This window comes from Ixodes scapularis, unplaced genomic scaffold, assembly GCF_016920785.2.
Source record: "Ixodes scapularis isolate PalLabHiFi unplaced genomic scaffold, ASM1692078v2 PGA_scaffold2__306_contigs__length_199485367, whole genome shotgun sequence".
Taxonomy (NCBI): Eukaryota; Metazoa; Arthropoda; class Arachnida; order Ixodida; family Ixodidae; genus Ixodes; species Ixodes scapularis.
Window position 1 is genome coordinate 197,839,402 of NW_024609857.1, and position 18,178 is coordinate 197,857,579.

The window sequence follows — 18,178 nt, forward strand, 5'->3', positions numbered from 1 at the left end:
TAAGGCGTGTAAAATGTTTTAGACTAAGTTTTGACGACTTTATGCAAGCTGCTTTCCCTCTACATTAATAGGCGCCTCTGCAAAAGCTTGTAAACAATGGATCACGAAATAATTACTGAAAACATATGCACAAAAAGTAGGTTATACAAGATATTTGTAAAACCAAGAGATTAAAAAGTTTGCCGTCCTTAAACGTTACCAAAACCAACAAAACAAAACACTTCAAAACGCTTCATGAAAATATTTCTGCAATTTTTATCTGGTTTGTGGTCAAATATCCGATGCTCTAGGAAGAAAACTAGTCTCTTTTAAACCGCATATTGTCTCCAGAACACCTAGAAAAAATAAGATAGAATTGTCAGGCAGTTACAGATAAAAAATTAGCCATCACGTTAAAAACTCATTAAAAATCTTAAACGTTGCGATTCCGGTGACATACAGATATGAAACCCGGGAAATAGGTTATTGACCTTTGTTGCCACTCGCTCGACGCATATCTTCAACCACTGCTTGCTAAATGTTGCGTTTCCCAAACAAACGCAACTGGCAAAAGTAATAGTTATATACGAAAGGTAATAAAATGACATTGGCAACTACATATCTGTTGCAATCTTGCCAGTGGCTTGCTAATGGCTTTGAAAAAATACTTCTTCGAATGAAATCATTCTCGAATCGTCATAACTTAAATTCGTCTGAAATATAGGATTTCGTAATAAAAAAATCCACTGAATGTGCTCTTCTTGCGCAAGAAAAAAAATATTCGAAGACATTCTGAAAAAAAGCGAATTACAGTGTAGCGCAAAGACAACACAGGAAGGAGACAGAGATAGGAAAGAACGCTACTCACAACGAGGTATTTACTGCACATACAGTAAATACCTAATTGTGAGTAGCGTTCTTTCCTATTTCTGTCCCCTTCCGGTGTTGTCTTTGCGCTACATTGATATTATGCAAAACCAGCTAGCCTAACAGCTCATTTTGATACAAAAAGGCTAACCCTTGGTTTATTCATGATTTTACAAAAAGCCTTTGACTATCTTGACCTTAATTTGCTGATTAAAAAATAGATACGTATAGATGTCGTGGTCAGTGGTCACTGCTTATTAGTCTGTCCTTGTCTTTTCCTAGTAAATATGTTCATATAAACGGTCATAGATTTGTAATAAAAGCAATTGAATCAGACGTTCTCTAAGGGAGTATTAGGAGCCTTTTCTATTAAATCTTTATATAAACGACATCGTCCACGTAAGCAAATAAACGAAGCTGGTTATTTCTGCCGACCATACCAGGTTACTGTTCACTGATTATAGCGCCTCTGAACTCATAAATAATGCTACACTAGAGACATTAAACAAACGAACAAGTGCTTTAAAAACAAATGTGAATATAAAACTAAGGCAGTTCTTTTTCGGTTGGAGAATATAGAATATGTTACTATAAGCAATGCCATTCTTTTGAATTATACTACAATTGAATAAGGTGTATTTTTTCACAGAACATATTATGGAATGGTCATATTAATTACATTACATACAAATTATCCAGCATCCTTGGCCAGATATATCTCCGCAACCATATTTTGCCTCTTAGAACAAAGTTGTTGTTATATAACTCATTATTTCATTCAAATATAAACAATTGCGATTTAATATGTGGTACGACTACTCAGTACATTTGAAAAAGTATACCCACTGCAAAAGAAAGTACGGAGACGTATGTTCATTGTTTTAGTAGACTATCCAATTTATATCCTTTTGAGTGAACTCGGTGTAGATATCGCCTGTGCTTAATATATAAGAGAGAATAAGTGAATGGCACATGCAAACAAGTCAATTTGAAGTCTTCGCTAATCTCACAATAATCTAACAAAAGTACACTTATATCCAACACGTGCTACAGAACCCCCTGGCCCTGTAGCTTCTTTTATAACAAATCACGTTCATCAAACTTTAGCGTACACCCTGCCAACGATTCCTAATAAACTTAGTGCACAACATATAGAACTCCACACACTGTCGGTAAGCGGCTCGAATTGATATTATGTAATTGAATTGTATTCTTTTTTACGGCTACTCCTCGTCCGTTTGCTTTCTTTTCCCTTTGCCTCCTATATTACTAGTAAGTTTACAGTGTATGTTGGTGCTTCCCTGTATTGTGGCTTTTTCGCAAATTTTATTTTAAGATAGTGTAAGTGTTTTTTGTATAGAGTACTATCTTACATTATTTATTTTTAGTTATATATTGACATCTCAGTTTTATGAGACTGCTGCTGTGTCTTCGGACTTGGGGCTAGTCAAGCTGTTTTAATGGCTTTTTCCCCAATCTCCGCCAAAAAGGTATTGTTTTTATTGAAGAAAGGGAATGATAATAGTATTATTATTAGTATTAGTATTATTAGTAGTAGTAGTCGTAGTAGTTGTAGTAGTAGTAGTATTAGTATTATAAACTTTACGCCGATACACTTGTCCAGTCAAGCGCTGAATTTCATTTATTGCCATCTCTTTAACGCCAGCAAATTCAATGTGCATTCATAACGAATTAAAAATCGATTCTAACTCTAGTCTAGATCAGGGTTCTTCGAATTCAGCCCGCGGAGGTCTTGTGACCGGCCCGTGGCTGGCCGCGGTCCTTCCAATGAAGTTCGGCCCGCAGCCCACTCCCAGGAAGCCCACTGCTACCAACTCAAAAATTATCGCGCGAAAAAAAAAAACGCGACCGTATTGCGCATTAAGCGTGTAAACAAAGATACAAAAACAAAACAGAAGAAAAAAGTGCCATCGTAACGCGTGTTGTCTTCTATTATGCATTGGAGATTGCCATCACCAGCATCGCTATTCTTAGTCCCCTGTTTTATGTCTGGGTAATTACGCATGCTAAAACAAAGAAAGGTATATTGCGCTTAGTGTCCTGCGTTGTATCTATTGCATATTGTCAGCATTAGTCCTATTACTATCTCTTGTCTTCTGCCCTGTGCGAAAATGTCCAAGTTTATAGGCGCTTTGAGTTATGTCTGGTGTCTCTTCTGGGTACCAATTATCGAGTAATATTATATTTAGCTAAATATTGATTTTAAGAATAAAGTAGTATTCATACACCTGGGATTTTTTCATATATTCTATAACTTAGATTTTCAATTTATATAGCTATGACTCTTTTTTTCTTTCTCATTTATATATTTTTAAACCCTCGATGCAGCAACAGATCTCTGATCCGAACCCTTTAGCCCTTGGAGAACAATGGTCTAGAGTTTTCAACAATATAACCATGTTCAAAGCGATTCCGCGTAATCTCGTGCGTTTAAAATAACCTATTTTCAAATCACTCGCTAAATCCTTTCGCTCGAATGGAATTTTTCTCCGCGGCACGCGCATGTTTAAACCAATCAGTTGCCGTCGTCCAAACCCTAAGAACTGTAATTCGAATATCTATACTCGAGCAAAGAATTGCGTAAATGCGCAGCCTGCAGCGGAGTCCCTTCGATAACCCTCGGCCGCTGGCGCCCCCAAAGTGCGGCGGGAGGCAACGAGGTCGTGCTGGAGGCGGAACTTGTACGGAACTTCTATCGACATCCCCTATGGCTGGTTTGTAAGCTATGACACCGAGACAACTCAGCCTTTGAATTTCACGAAGTTGAGCCTCGTGCAAGAACATGAGGTTTCGCCGCCCAGAAACAATACTGACATAGTTCAAAACCGCTATTCCTTTTCGCCATTTTATTGCAATATACCGTTGTATTATAATCGTTTTAGTGTTTACGAGAGCGTCGTCAACGTAGCCGACTTTTAAAAATTATATGGCAAAGTGATACACTCTTCATTTTACTAAATAATTCACTGGGCTTCCAAGAACGGTTAGCACGCAGTCACAGTTCGCCAATCATGAAGCCATATCACACCAAGACGTACACGGTGGTGCAGTAGTGGAGGTTAGGTTGCGTGTTATAAGACTCCCATAATTTTCGTTGATTAAACTTTGACAATATTAATAGGAAAATATCCGACAGGGAAACTGGACGATCGGCTTCTTCACTTGCGTGCGCCTATTACATGAAGCAACCTTAGCTAAGTTATCACATATCCAAACGATTTCTAAATTTTATCCGGATATGATTTATATCTTTACAGCAATACTGCTACGCAAGCCATAGTGAACAGTAGAACAATGCTCTTTGGGGTAGGTTGGGGAGTGCTTTTATGGCGATGCAAAAATTTCACGACAAAACGAGGCTGCAAACAGCCAGAGGTGCTTGTGCTTTCTCCCATCTTCTCCTATGCCCCATCTCCACGTTGTTTCTTTTCCTTACGGACAAATATATGATATAGCGTAGCCAATCCTCCATCTGCATTGCCAACGAAGCTCAGTAAAACGTACGTGCGATATCACTTTTTAACGCTGTCAATGATTTTAATTTTAGCGCTTCTCGGAGAAAATTACTTAATAGACTCGCTAACCCTACAATAAATTGGGCTTTGGTATTCATGCAATATTGATGTCAGAATAGCAAAAAATATGAATTTTGCTTTTAACTTTCTTTATCCCTCTTATTGCTAGTTGGAGGCCCGGAGTGTGAACTGGACGCCGTGCCCCCCTCGTCCAGTCGGTGGCTACTGAATGGCTCGCTCCAATGGTGCGCCGCCATCCGGGGGGTGCGCACGGCAGGCGCCTACAGCATTGGCGCATTCGTCGCTACTTGGAAGACAGACACGTCAAGGAGCTTAGCCAATGCAGCCTAGAAGACAAGGCCTGAGCATGACGTCATTATTAGGTGAGCCCCGAGCGGAAAACACGCCAAAGCTGGATGAGAGTAGCCGCAAAGCGACAGACGCGTCTTTCGCGTCGCCGCGTGGGTCTCGCTCGTCGTGCGACGCTGCAATGCGAGCTGTGGGGAACTTTGACGTGAGTTCACTATTGATGACATTTGGGGGAGGCCTTGTCTTCTATGCCCTTAGCCCCGATTAGCCACGAAGGACTCACCCGGTCGCGAGAGGAAGACCGTATTGGGCGTGACGTATCCGATGAGCCCCACTTCGTGGCCCCCTTGCGTCACGGTCATGGAGGGCTTGAGCGGCATGTCCCTGAGCAGCGGCTCTCCGGAGAAGTCCACATTGCAGCCCAGGATGGGCACCGTGCTGTTGCGCACCAGGTCCGCCATCCCCTCGGCGCCCCTGTCAAACTCGTGGTTGCCCAGCGTCTGCATGCCCCCAGAGAGTGGTATTGGAGTCTCGCTCCCTCTTGGGAATCAAGGACGGTGGCTCAGCGAGGCCAAGAACTCAAGCGATGGTCACACTGCCAATGCATCATCTAGACGTTGTATGCAGGTCCCATTGGTCGTACTGTCTGCAGACATGTTCGAAGCAAGCACAATGGTGCTTGAAGCCTGTCCGCAGACCATTGTGTCGTCGTGTCTTCAGCGAACACCCTGTCTTTTGTATCATGTATGGGCAGTGTGACAGCGTCACAATAAAGGGTGTACCAACAAAAAGTTGGTGCGCAAATGAGCATTAAGATCTCAGCGAAAAAATTGTCAAATGTGCGGCCGAGCTGGTGTATATTGATCATGATGTTTAAGCCCTGACGCTGGGAAGGAACATGAAGATAAATTGGATAGGAACAGAACAAAGATGGCAGACACCGTCTGTGATCTTTTTCCTGTATCTTTCTCATGTATCTTAATGTTCCTTCCCAGTCTCAGTGTTTAAACGTCATGATTAAGGACTGATCTCATAAAAGTATTGTAAGTGGGGATGAAGTTAAAGTACCTACTATGAAATGAGATGGCGCTTCGCACAGACGCCGCATTACAAGACCACTGAGAACCAGTATATAGATTCATTTATTATTCCGTGCTCTTCAAAAGCGCGTGATATAACTTCAAGAACGTTTCATCGCGGATAAAAATTATAGCGTGCGAATAAGTCTATCAAAAATGCACCCTCTTCCGCCAACCTAAGCTCCTTCCCGTTTTTTTTTTTTTTTTTTTTGATGGCTTATTAGGATAAGTTAACTCCTTTTTTTTCATTACTTTCAGCATGGCGATTTTCAGCGACTCTGCTGAGAGTGTTTAAAAAGATGAGGTCCAATGGGAAGTCCGCGACATTAAGCACTTGTATTTTTTTTTTTTTTTAAGGGGGCGGATAGTCTTTCGGATCTTGAGAGAGCAATAAACCTTTCGATAAATTTTCAAATCACCAAAGAGAATGGTAGGAACGCACGCGTGGTCGCTCCCCTGTGTAAGAGTAAATAAATAAGTAAATAACCAAAATAAGGCGTTGACGAACGCACGTGTTAAGTGCCATTCACTTGGAATGGAAAGCGTGCTGGTAAGGGTAATATAAATAATGGAAAGAACATAAAACACAGGGACGTATAAGACGTACGTCCTTGTGTTTTATGTTCTTATAACTTATATTAAGTGCCATTTATTTTAGATTTCTGCTTTCTAACACCTCCGCTGCACGCATATTTTCTCATTTATTACTCACAATTCTTTTATCATAAGAGAGAATTAAGTCTGACAATGCTATAAGTGGCCATTCGCAGAAGAAAGCGTGCATATTTGATATCAAGAATACTGCGAAATCCGCCGTCTAGTTCAGAACCGGAAGTGGTTGGGGGCTATTTGCGCGCCACCACGTTTCAACTCACGCGAGAAAGAGCGGACATTGTTGAGCGATCAAGAAGCTTGAGGTACCCCACACGTCGCTCGCCAAAATGAACAATACGTGGTCTTCCGCTTTACCTCTTTAAAAACTTTAGATCCGCTAAACAACAGAGTGCTAAAAAACACAACGGAAACTGAAGAGTGACCGTCATCTGCACGAGGAGAAAGGCACGTGGCAAGCGCAGAGATAAAAACGTGCGCGATTGCCCTTTTGGCAGGCGAGTGTGCCCTCGATTTTCCTGATGAATGAGATACGAAGAGAGAAAGTTAAACGGTGCTTTCTTTTTCATGCCATCCAAAAAGGCAAACGGTGCACCATTTCGTCGTCTGCGTCATTGATTAGGACGGGTGTTTCAAAACTGACTTTTTTTAATTTTTTCGTTTTTCTGCGTATTTTCAAGCTCAAAATGTTTGGCATCATGCCTAGTGATCATTATCAGTCATTCGCAACAGTAAAAAATATAGATGTTGGGATTGACAGTGTCCCTTTAAGCCATTATAAATAGTATCATGTCATAGGGGTGACTACATCAGTGTTAAGACGTGCTGGAAGAAAATAGTGTTATCTAAATATTATTTCCGAAACTATGATAATTTCTCTTATTTGCTTTTAATTTAGTTAGTGATTACAGTCGGACAAACAATAAGTAGACTGGATGGGGCAGGCCATCGGGGGTGAAACAGCCGCACGGGGCGCTGCACTTGCCACCGCGAAGTAACAAAGAGAAGCTAGGCAAGGCTGTCTCATTTATGTTCGCACAGTTTCATGTTGCGAAGACTGATAGCAAAGAACTGATATATGACAGCAAATACCTAAGTACAGTAAATGTAATAAAAAGCTCTGAATTTGAACACGGTTCCAGGTTTGCATCTTCTATCGGAGCGCATGATTTGGGCAAGCCGCCCTGCCACCACGTGGACGAGGTCCGAAGCTACCGCCTCGATCCCTCGTAGGATGGAAGGAAGTATGGCGGACGTTCCGCATTCCACCGGCAGGAAGGTAGTCACCCTATTTACAGCACGACTAATTTGTTGAAAACCATTAAAATTCACGAAATCGAGTAGCTCCTGTTCATATCCAGTGCTTAAATCTGCACGCCCGGCAGCAGGACCACGAGCTCGAAGATGCGCTCCGAAAGAAAACCGAAACCTACAAACGCGTCCTAATTTAGCGTTTTCTTGGAACGCCGTAAAATGTTGCATGTGCCTTTTATACTTTTTAATGGATTGATTTAGTGATTTTTGAGGATAATCGGGTTTTTATTAAGATCCATATGAGTACCATCACTGCTTAAAGAGCTGATTAGTAAATTTCTGCTAATTATTTAACTAATTTGTCTTTTTGCAATTTTGCCGTCCGCCATGGCAGGCAGTTTGTTCCTTGAAAGTATTTCTTTTTTCTTTCTTTTTTCTTCTCCACCACCTTATTTTTAAGTATTTTTAAAGGTATTTGCTTAGAGGATTAGAGGTCAGGGTAAAGTCTACCTTTACCCTGACCTCTAATCTTATCTTCAAATTTTACGGAGGAACTGAGTAATCCAAATCATTGCGAAGGTTCCCCAACGAAAGAGTCGCGCGGAAGTCTCGACATGTGGAACAGCCATCAACGGCTCCTCTGTCTAGCGGACGCGATTATGCCATAAAACATGTTGCCGAGGCGTAAACTAGGTCATTCGCCATACAGGGATTGCGTAGAGCGAATGATAAGCTCAGACGGCTATCTGAGGGCTTCTTGTGTCTTGAGCGAAAAATTTTAGGGTCAGACCTGAGCTAAAGGTTTAGTTTCAGGCTTTAGCGTTACAATTTCTAGAGTAACGGCTTCTCCAAAGGAAGTAATTCGGTTACTTTCTTGCACTAAGTTTTCAAGCGGTGTGATCATATATTCTTTATCAATAGTAATAGAAATTTCCATCGGTTACTTTTCAGTGCCACCGTGTACAAGTGTGAGCACAGGGCACACAAACGAAGGTGACGAATCTTAAGTCTCTCTTCTGGTTTTAGTTTTATTTTGGGAGGCATCTTAAGTTTTTACCAGCGAGCCTAATTTTCTTCTTTGTTAAACAAGATTAGGATCCCCGAGATCATAAAGAGCACCGTGTGCAGCTCCATATCATTGCACACGCTTTTTTGTATACATAAATTCAAAGTCTCTGCTAGAGGTCAAACAACAGCGAACGTTTTCGAAGCACAAACACTAAAGATAGATCACGTAATAAATGGTACAATTGTACTTCACACTGGGCCTCATTTCCACCTATTTGCAAGTAACTTTTTGAAAATATTTTGTGTCATGACATTGTTGAGACATTTCCGGGAACGATTCCAGCTCCAGTTACTGTGTGTTCTGTAAAATAGTATATAGCTAAGTATCACATCAAAGGGGGAAATATTCCCGTGGGCGTTGCAGATATGCGAGGGCGAAGTTAGCGCAGTTATGGGCAAAGCGAGGGCACAGCAACTTAGGCTTCCGACGAAGTACCCCCGCGGGTCTCACTTCGGCAAAGCGTGGGCATGCCCAACTTGGGCTGCCCGCGCAAAGCCCACCTGGGTCCCAGCTCGGTTATAGGGGGCAGAGTTAGCACAGAGATGGGCTCCACTGGGGCATGCTCAACATGGGCTGCCCATGCAATGCCCCCATGGGTACCACATCGGCTATTTGGGGGCAGAGTTGGCACAAAAGTGGACTTCACGAGGGCACTGTTACGCCTTTGAAGCGCTCCTTTAGTCCGGCAACTTTGTGGGTAATCGTTTACCTCCAACAAATTATCTTCTGTTTCTGCTATATCGCATTAACTTACACATTCCAACCATAATCCCATGCAGGCCGCTGTACAAATGTATAACAATTTAACATTATCCATACCCTTACAAGGTGAGAAAATTAGAGCTAACGTAACCTTACCCCAAGGGTAGAACAGTTTTGTGTCCGCCCCGGCATCGTTCTCACTTTTTCTAACCCTGTCCTTCATTTTGCCGTCCTCAGCGAGGCCTCTCGCCTCCTGTTGTCGGGCAAGCTGTCAGTCATTCAAAATTCAAATCACTTGCACACGTGCACTGTAATTTTTTTTCTTCTGGTCCACTGTTGTCGTCGACGTTGCAACGTACGTCTTTTTATCACAGTACCATCCTATCTTGTTTCAAATGTTGTGTTCCTAGGATGCCTTTTGTTCTTCGCTTAAGGACGCGAATTTCAACTCTGCGTGACTATAGTGACCATAGAGATTGACTGGTTCACGAAGCTCAACCGCTTCATCGAACATGGAAAGAATTGCGTTCTTGTTGACAGGAACTTCTGTCTCGGTGTCTTGTAGTGTTGTCCTGAGTGTTAGTTATAGTGACACTGTGTTAGTTATAGTCGCAGAAAACCGAGTTTCTGGCTAGCTTTGCTGATAATGTGAGTTATGTGACATTCCCATTATAGACTGCTTGTTGGATGAAGCCTAATATATTTGTAGCTGGGGACTTTTTCTATGATGTTACGGGAAAGGTGATAGCAGAAGTTCACTGTACTTTTTTTTAGAGAAAGAACCTATGTTTTGTTTTATTTACATTAATTTGCATATGCCACCTTTCACACTGAGATTCAATATAGTTTATATCAGCTTGGAGTTCCTCACACTGTTGAATGATGTGTTACTTTTGAGCGAGGGACACAATTGCAAACACACAAGCTAATTGTTGACTTGACGTGGGTCGGCAGATCAATAAAGTAAATTAGAAATTACAAAGGTCCCAGCACGATCTCTTTCGGTACTCCTGATTTTACTACTATTCAAGACGAGCAGCTATCAATCAATCAGTTTTATTGCGCTTCCCAAAAAGCTTTAGGGGCCTTTTTAGGGTTACACTTAACATTAGAAAACAGCACTGAACTAAAGAAACTATACGGCAATCCTAACCACAATACTATTCTTGAACTTTTTAAAAGGTATAAAAAAGTTCACGTGAGGGTTAAAATACCTGTTGTACGTGAGCATCATCCGTGTCAGCGGGGGACTGGACTTGAGATAAGGGGGCTAAAAGAATGAGTAACCTATTTTGTCGCTGGGGGACATTAATTGAGATTCTACTCAATAACATTGGGGAATCGAACACAGAAGTGATCAACTTATATAAAAACATCATGTCGCGAACTAGTCGCCTAGTTGAAAGACGCAGAAGACCAAGAGTGCCCAAAAGAAGCACATAATCATAAAAAACACTCCTTCCAATGTGGCGATCGTAGACAATTCTCACAAGTCGTCTCTGTATGCACTCCAACCTGAGCGCCTGACTAACACCCAAAGAATTCCATACCGTAGACCAAAGTCCAACCGTGAAAGAACCAAAGCCCGAGAAAAGTTCAGTATACAGCTGTAATTCCGGAAGTCACGGGTAATGCATGCAATGGACCTTTTCCGAGAAGCGTTCTGCGCACGCGCGAGCGCCCGATGCCAAGCGGTGGAAGTCGGCACGAAAAAATCGAGGAAATTCGGAATGAGGCTGTAAATCGACGAGTAGAACACGTAATTGCAGCATATATATAATTGTGTTACACAAAAAAAGAAAGTGGACGGAAAGAAAAACACGACGTTTGGGTGGACGCTACGGATTTCCTTCTTTAAAGTCGCGCTAGGCCTACCTCGTTGCATTGGGCACGCGACGCTGCTCAGAGAGCGAAGCAACTGGTAACGTAGCTCCCATTATTGATTGGTAGCGCAGGTCACTTCCTCGATTTTTTAGTTCGCGCAGCCACCGCCTGGTGCCGTCGGTATATGGAAAAGGTCCATTATCCCCAGGATGCGCAAGGAATCACTAATAACCTTTGAAACATGATAGTTAATATTCAGGCGTGAATCGAACAAAATGCCAAGGTCACGCGCAACAGAAGATCTTGAAATTTCAGAGCCGTCTAATGTGTAAGAATGAAAAACAACATTTGTCTCACGGGAAAAAGAAACAAGCTTAGTTTTGGTGGGGTTTAAAACGAGCGAGTTCGTACAGCACTACAAATGAACTGCATCAATATCTTTTTGTAACAATTCACAGTCCACAGGCTTGTGGATACTATAATAAATTTTCACGTCATCAGCATACTGAAGCATCATTGAGTCACTCACACTAGTTACAAGATCATTTACAAAAATATTAAAAAGCAAAGGTCGAAGGTTCGACCCTTGTGGTGATTTGCATCCTAAGCAGGAAACCATGTTTGAGCGTTCACCAAGCTAACTAGCAAACCAGTCGCAGAAACCCGAAGACAGACCCATATGCAGCAGCTTCGACAGCAATAATTTATGATCTACGAGGTCAAACGCCTTCGAACAGTCAAATAAATAACATCAACTTGACCACGGGACCTAACTATAAGTTTAGCGAACTCCAAAAAAGTTAAAAGATTTGTTTCAACAGATCGTCTACGACAAAAACCGTGCTGATTTGGACTGTACATCTGCTTAAAATGAAAAACTCAGACGCTTCAAAATGTCTTTTTCAAAAACCTTCCAGAAAACAAAAAGCAATGCAATTAGGCTGAAGTTATCGATGGACGTGTAGCTTCCAGATATGTGCACTGGCACACGGTCAAAAAAACAACATAAGGTTTTATTTTTGTGTAGCAGCATGTTAATATAAGAGAAAGTATCAACAGGATAAAATAAGCCGAAAAATGTTTAGTTTTTTATTTCCTTTTGATGTCTTGGGGTCTGGTGCAGTCGATATTTATGTTTTCAGCTTAGATACTTTTAATAAAATATTTACCATTACAAATAAACAAACGTATATCATTGTGAGTGAAACTTATCATAGTTTAATTGCCGCGCACAATTTTCAGGTGTATAATACGCTTTTGGACAGCACAAGATTTCGGGGTGTGCGCGTTGGTGAATTTCCCTTAATACTTATTTCTTGAGTCGTGAAAATACCATCCTCCTCTTACTTCCCCCCCCCCCCCCCCCCCCCCGGTCAGGGTGTCCCGCATTCCACCGGCAGGAAGGTGGTCACCCTATTTACAGCACGACTAATTTGTTGAAAACTATTAAAATTCACGAAATCGAGTAGCTCCTGTTCAAATCCAGTGCTTAAATCTGCACGGGACATCTTTAAATCCCAGCTAACTCCAGGTGCATTAAAGTCCCCTAATATTAAAACGTTGTCATTAAAAAAATCGGCCGAATTAGAGGTGTGGCTGAGACCATGACCTACACTCTAAGAAAAAGTGGAGAAAAAAGGTAGCAACGGCGCGTCTTCCTCCCTTCTACTGACGCGCCCCCAAGCCGACACGAGAAGAAGGGAGGAACGAGACGTTTTCCTCCTTCTCCAGGCAGACGGGAGAAAGCTTTCGCCCTCCCGACTCATCTTCTTTCGGTTTCGTTTTTGGAGCACGTCGCGCACGTTGTTCAATAAATGTTGTTGAGTTGATTGAGCTTCAGCGGCAGCGAAGGCCGCCTGTAATTCCGTCTTCTAGCCGAAACGTGCAGAACATTTCGGTTGCATTGACGTTTTTACCACTAATTTTATCAAACGAGCAAACAAAGCCGCCAGAAACAGCCAAGTTCCGGAGCAGTGCCAGCAGCGCTATGTACACTGAGTAAGATGGCCGTCATCTGATTTGCGGGACTCACGCGAAACTACAGTAGCGGAACCACGCGGAACTGTGTCGACGTTTTTGACGTTATGGAAATCGCGGGAACTGCGTCCAAGGCAGGCAGCTTTTCCTGTTGGCTGCCTGGGTGCCTTCCGTGCTGAGTTCGGTTCTGTTTTCCCGTGCCGAGTGCCAACCGGCGTTCAACGTGATTCTGTATTTCTGCGTGTCAGCAACATAGCAGCAGCACCGTGACGGCAGTGTTGTGCGTAGTGAACAGAAGACTGGAATTATCGCCGATGTGACCGTTTGTTCGCGTATCAGTGGTGTAACAACAAGATGAGATGACGTAGACTTTCGGGCATTGATGCCGCTGGTCGGGCCGTAATCGGAAGGGGTGGGGTGTCGTAGGTTCACATTCCGTTTTACATTAAAGAGTTTAAGACCACTTGAGGAATTAGGTGCAGTCGATCGACCTGCGGATAGTCATGTTAGAACGCTGGTCTGAACGGTAAGCTCCTATCGTACAGTGGCCAGTGTGACTGTCGGTCCCCGAGAGCGATTAAGCACTGGGGAAAAGACTGAACAGTACGACATTATGACGGAAAGTACGTCTATTTACAGTGGAATTTTAGCGTGAAAAAAAGCAGATAAAATCGAAAAAAAAAGCTACCCTTTGTTTTGCTGTTTAAATATACTACGGTTCCTGGAGAAACTGCCCTCCAAGTGGCGCGCTGGGATGAGCGCAAGAAGTTTTCGAAATCGCGACGGCGTAGCTCCGGAAGGCCAACTTTTGAACCGTTTGTCTTATTTGCATGAAATTTGCGGGGTGTACTCATAGCACTGGACAAGGATGCTGTGAAAAGTTTCAACCCTATAAATTTATCGCACAATGAGTTAAATAAAAGTTCATAATAAAAAAGTGTATCTGCTGAGGAAAGTTATCGTTTAGAAGGGTAATGAAAATGACCAGTTCTTTTGCTGGAACATACAGCAGAATACTTGCTTCAGACGGCTATGAAAAGAAATTAAAAAAATTATAAATTTTATTCACAAACAAAATATGGAAAAAAGTTTTTTTTTGTGTACATTTGATTTAAAAGAATTATAAACTTTTCATAACAAAAGGGCATAAAAATGCTGAAAGTAAGTTCACAGTCGTGTTCTCCAGAAATTTTAATATAAAAAAAAAACAAAATATATCTGCACGCATAATTTGATTATGAAATGATAGCTTCCCTGAACTGATATTTGACACTAAAAAGTGAAGCTGAGATGAATGCACTTGAAGTTTCATGATGACGTTTTAAAAATTTATTTTTGCGTCTTAAATGTCAGAAATTCTTTCCACCAGTGTAGGTGATGTCTCCCTCAAACTTCTTCTGATGTACTGACATTGCTTTCAACTATTTTCACTTGTGGATGACGAGTGCTACGCAGTGCAGCACACCTCACCAACATATAAAGAATAATTATTTTTGACATTGTTGGTCAGTGCACATTGACAAGACTTTGTGAGAGTGTTCTTTGTTATCCATACATGCCAAAATTTTGCGATTCTGAATATGCATTTTTTTTTAAAAAAAGGTGCAATTCAAGGTAGTGTCCCCCTTAACACTTGCCGCAAGTCGTGGCTTTGACTGCACTCAAGTTGATCGAAAAGCGATTTCTCTGCCCGTGAAGCATCACTTCCAGCTGAGTGAATATCCGCTCTACAGAGATTAATTCAAAACGGCAATTGCAGTCGTGCGCGAACAGCACAAATAGAAAAACAAACACTACAATAGAAATACTGGCCACGAAGTGCCGTACGGGGAAACAAACTCATGGCTTGGAACCGCATTGGAGCGGCTCGATTTATTGGCTTTCAAATAATTACGGCATGATCGAGCGTTTTCTTTTTTATAAGAGATTCATCCATTGAGCCATTATAAATATTCTCAGATGTATGACATTGCTTGAAAAAAATCAACATGCTGGGAATATTTTTTATTGCTTAGGGAGTCACCCAGAAATTTCGTACGTTCAAAACGACCAATATAAAAGACGGAAACGCAGAGCTCGGGAGTAGTGATCGGGTTAGTGTGATTGATGTTTGTCTGTGCGCGATGCATGTATGCATGTGTATGTTCAGCTGATGCGTGTAGTATGCCCAGAGCCGTATATGTATAGTGTTTGGTCAATGGGAGGCGCGGGCAGAGCCAGAGCGTGCGGCAGTCGCGGAAAGAGGGCTTGGCATGCTCTCCTGACCAACCAGAAGCCGAAAAGAATCATCTAGCGGTGGTAGCGACAAACAGTTCTGATCAAAGGTCTATGTTCGTATATGGTTTTAATAAGCGCGTAAGAGTTAAATGTAGCAACTCTTTGTGGTTGAAAATAGGGTGCATGCAGAAAGATGTAAGAAACGAATGCGCCGCGGAACTCTGTTTTAGCGCGGACAGAGTGTGACCGCTCGCACGGCAGATTCCCGGCCATCGGCGATTGGCGTACGGATTATGTCGATCGTTTCGCCAGTCGCACTCTTCCACCATCATTTTGGATGAACGTGATTGAAACATCACGTGTACCATATTTTCAGCCATTGAGAGTTAATCCAATGCAGTTATCAGGTTTGTTTCTGGCGACCACCGCTAGGGTATTATTTCGAGCTTCTGGTTGGTCACTATCAAATTTCTGAAGACGCCCTGCAACACGCCCAGCCCGCTTTCGGCCAATGACGCCTCCTCATTTGTCTTTTATACTTCCCAACAAATGGCCAAACTCTCTACATATACGGCTCTGGGTATGCCTAATGTGTCTACATGTGTGTATGATAGAGGTTCCCGAAACGCAATGGTGGCGTGAGAAGATTAAAATATTTTCTGTAGAACATGAATTGGGCGGCACCTAGCGCCACCTAGCCTAGCTACTTGCGATTACTCTGCTTGACCCTGCCATCTGGTGGCAAGCGATTTAACCTCCTTTTACTCTACGCGGCCAACGTGGCTAGGCCATAATTTCGTGTTACCGTCCTGAAATGAGCCAAAAAACTGCTTCAGATATGTTTTTTTTTTTTTTTTTTGAGAGCGGCTTTTGGTTTTGCGGGCGAATGGTTTACCGCTCCTCCATGTTGTGCGGTTGACGCAACGGTTGACGCAACGGTTGACGAAGGAATTGTGGCTCGAGGAATAGCAAAAGTAAGACATAAAGTGCGCGAACTGGGTGCCGGTTGTCTCCGTTTAACATCGCAGTGCCGACGATGAGAAGACTGAGTGACTGCATGCTTTCGAAACGTAAGTTTCTTTACCTGTAAAGGGAAGCCGGCTTCGGAAATAAATACACTCCGCGGAAAGCTCGTCTTACTTTTTATTTTCTGCTCCTCTCGCTCCGTACAAGAGACTTAGTGTTCTCGCTAAGCCTTATTGAGCTCGATTTGCTCGATTCGGGGCCGCCATAATGAGATGCGGGCGACGGAGGAACTTTTGCTCCCCTGCTTTAGGGACGAAAGTTTCTCCCTCTCTGAAGGAACATATGTGTCAAGAGCGTTCCTCCATTTAGGGAGGACTATACTGACTCTTTTTTCTAAGAGTGTAGCGTGGTAGAACCAGAACGAAGCGGAAAGTAATAGTTCCCGATAAGCAAATTTGGTCGGTTCTTGACTCGAACTTCAACCAAACGCGTTCATTTATCTCAAGGTCAGACCGCCGAAAGCACGACAAGGATTTCCGTACAGCCGTAAGCACGCCTCCCCCCAGGGTTTAGGAGGAACGTGTCGAATCCCGGTCACATCTAAAAACCTGGTAATTGGAGCTAAAGTACTCAGCACTAGATATAGAACTGGTTGGCCAAGTTTCAGTGATACATAAAATGTCAAAATTCGAGGCCAAAACCGATGTAAAAACGATATCAGACTTCGTCCGCAAACCACGCGCATTCTGATAATAAATTTGTGTGCTATTCATTGTGTTATGGCACGTTATCCTAAGTCTCGAAAGATGCAGAATCTACGAGCGAACCCCTGAAAGGCCTAAACAAGCACCCCTCGGGCCACACGCAAGCGTCGTTGATACGATAAAGTTATCAACGGTGGTGCTTATGTGAAACGAATCATACCTGTCATATTTGCTACGAAGCTTCTTGCGAGTGAAAGAGCCCAGCTATATTTTAGGCGACGTATTATGTCCTCTTTCACTTCACTTCACCTTATCACCTTAAAGGACCCCCCTTAGGGGTGAGGTTACAAAAGGGTGGGGTTACAAAAAATAATCGAATATAGGTGCCAGTCTTCAGGATGAGAAATGATTGGTAACATTTTCGAAGAAGGTTGATGGGCAGGTGATGGCAGCAATGTGATGGGGAAGGCCGCTCCAGTCAGGAGGTGCTCGGGAGAGATTGGCGCGGGAAAAATGGCAGTGCGAGCGTTTGGGCGAGCAACTAGAACAAGATGACTGGTGCGGTGAGATATGCGTGTGGGAATAAAGATGTAAGCTGACGTTCAGAGGGGGGCATTAAATAACTTGTGAAACAAACAGAGGGTGGCGATTCAGCGACGACAAGCGAGACTAAGCAAACCTGATTCGGCTTTCCGGGGCGATTCGGTGGTGTTGTACGAGTATGAAGAATGAATTAATCTAACAGCGCGATTTTGGACTGCTTCGAGTGCGTTGATGAGGTATACTGGATAAGGGTCCCTGACTGCGGATGCGTATTTAAGCTTTCATCTTATAAGTAATTTGTATGCGAGTAGTCCTACTTCCTGAGGGGTGTGGTGTAGTTGACATTTCAGGAATCCCAGGGTTTGTTAGCAGATAAGGGGATGCTAGTAATATGCATACGCTAAGATAGATCGCTGCAAAGGGTGACACCAAGGCATTTATATGATTCGGTTAATTCTCTGCCGGCGGTAGTGGTGTTAGAGGGAAAAAAGGGGGATTGCGGCGGCGTTGAAAGGACGTAACTTTACATTTACTAGAATT

At 42.7% G+C, this 18,178-nt stretch overlaps 1 protein-coding gene across 1 annotated transcript in view; it reads right to left on the minus strand.

Moving 5' to 3' along the window:
* LOC8025706 (protein 5NUC) overlaps positions 1-18,178 on the minus strand; it is a 165,118-nt gene that overhangs the window by 76,439 nt on the left and 70,501 nt on the right. Inside the window, exon 3 of the mRNA XM_040208991.3 lies at positions 4,975-5,191. Coding sequence (XP_040064925.1) covers positions 4,975-5,191 — 217 coding nt within the window. The remainder of the gene's footprint in view (positions 1-4,974; positions 5,192-18,178) is intronic.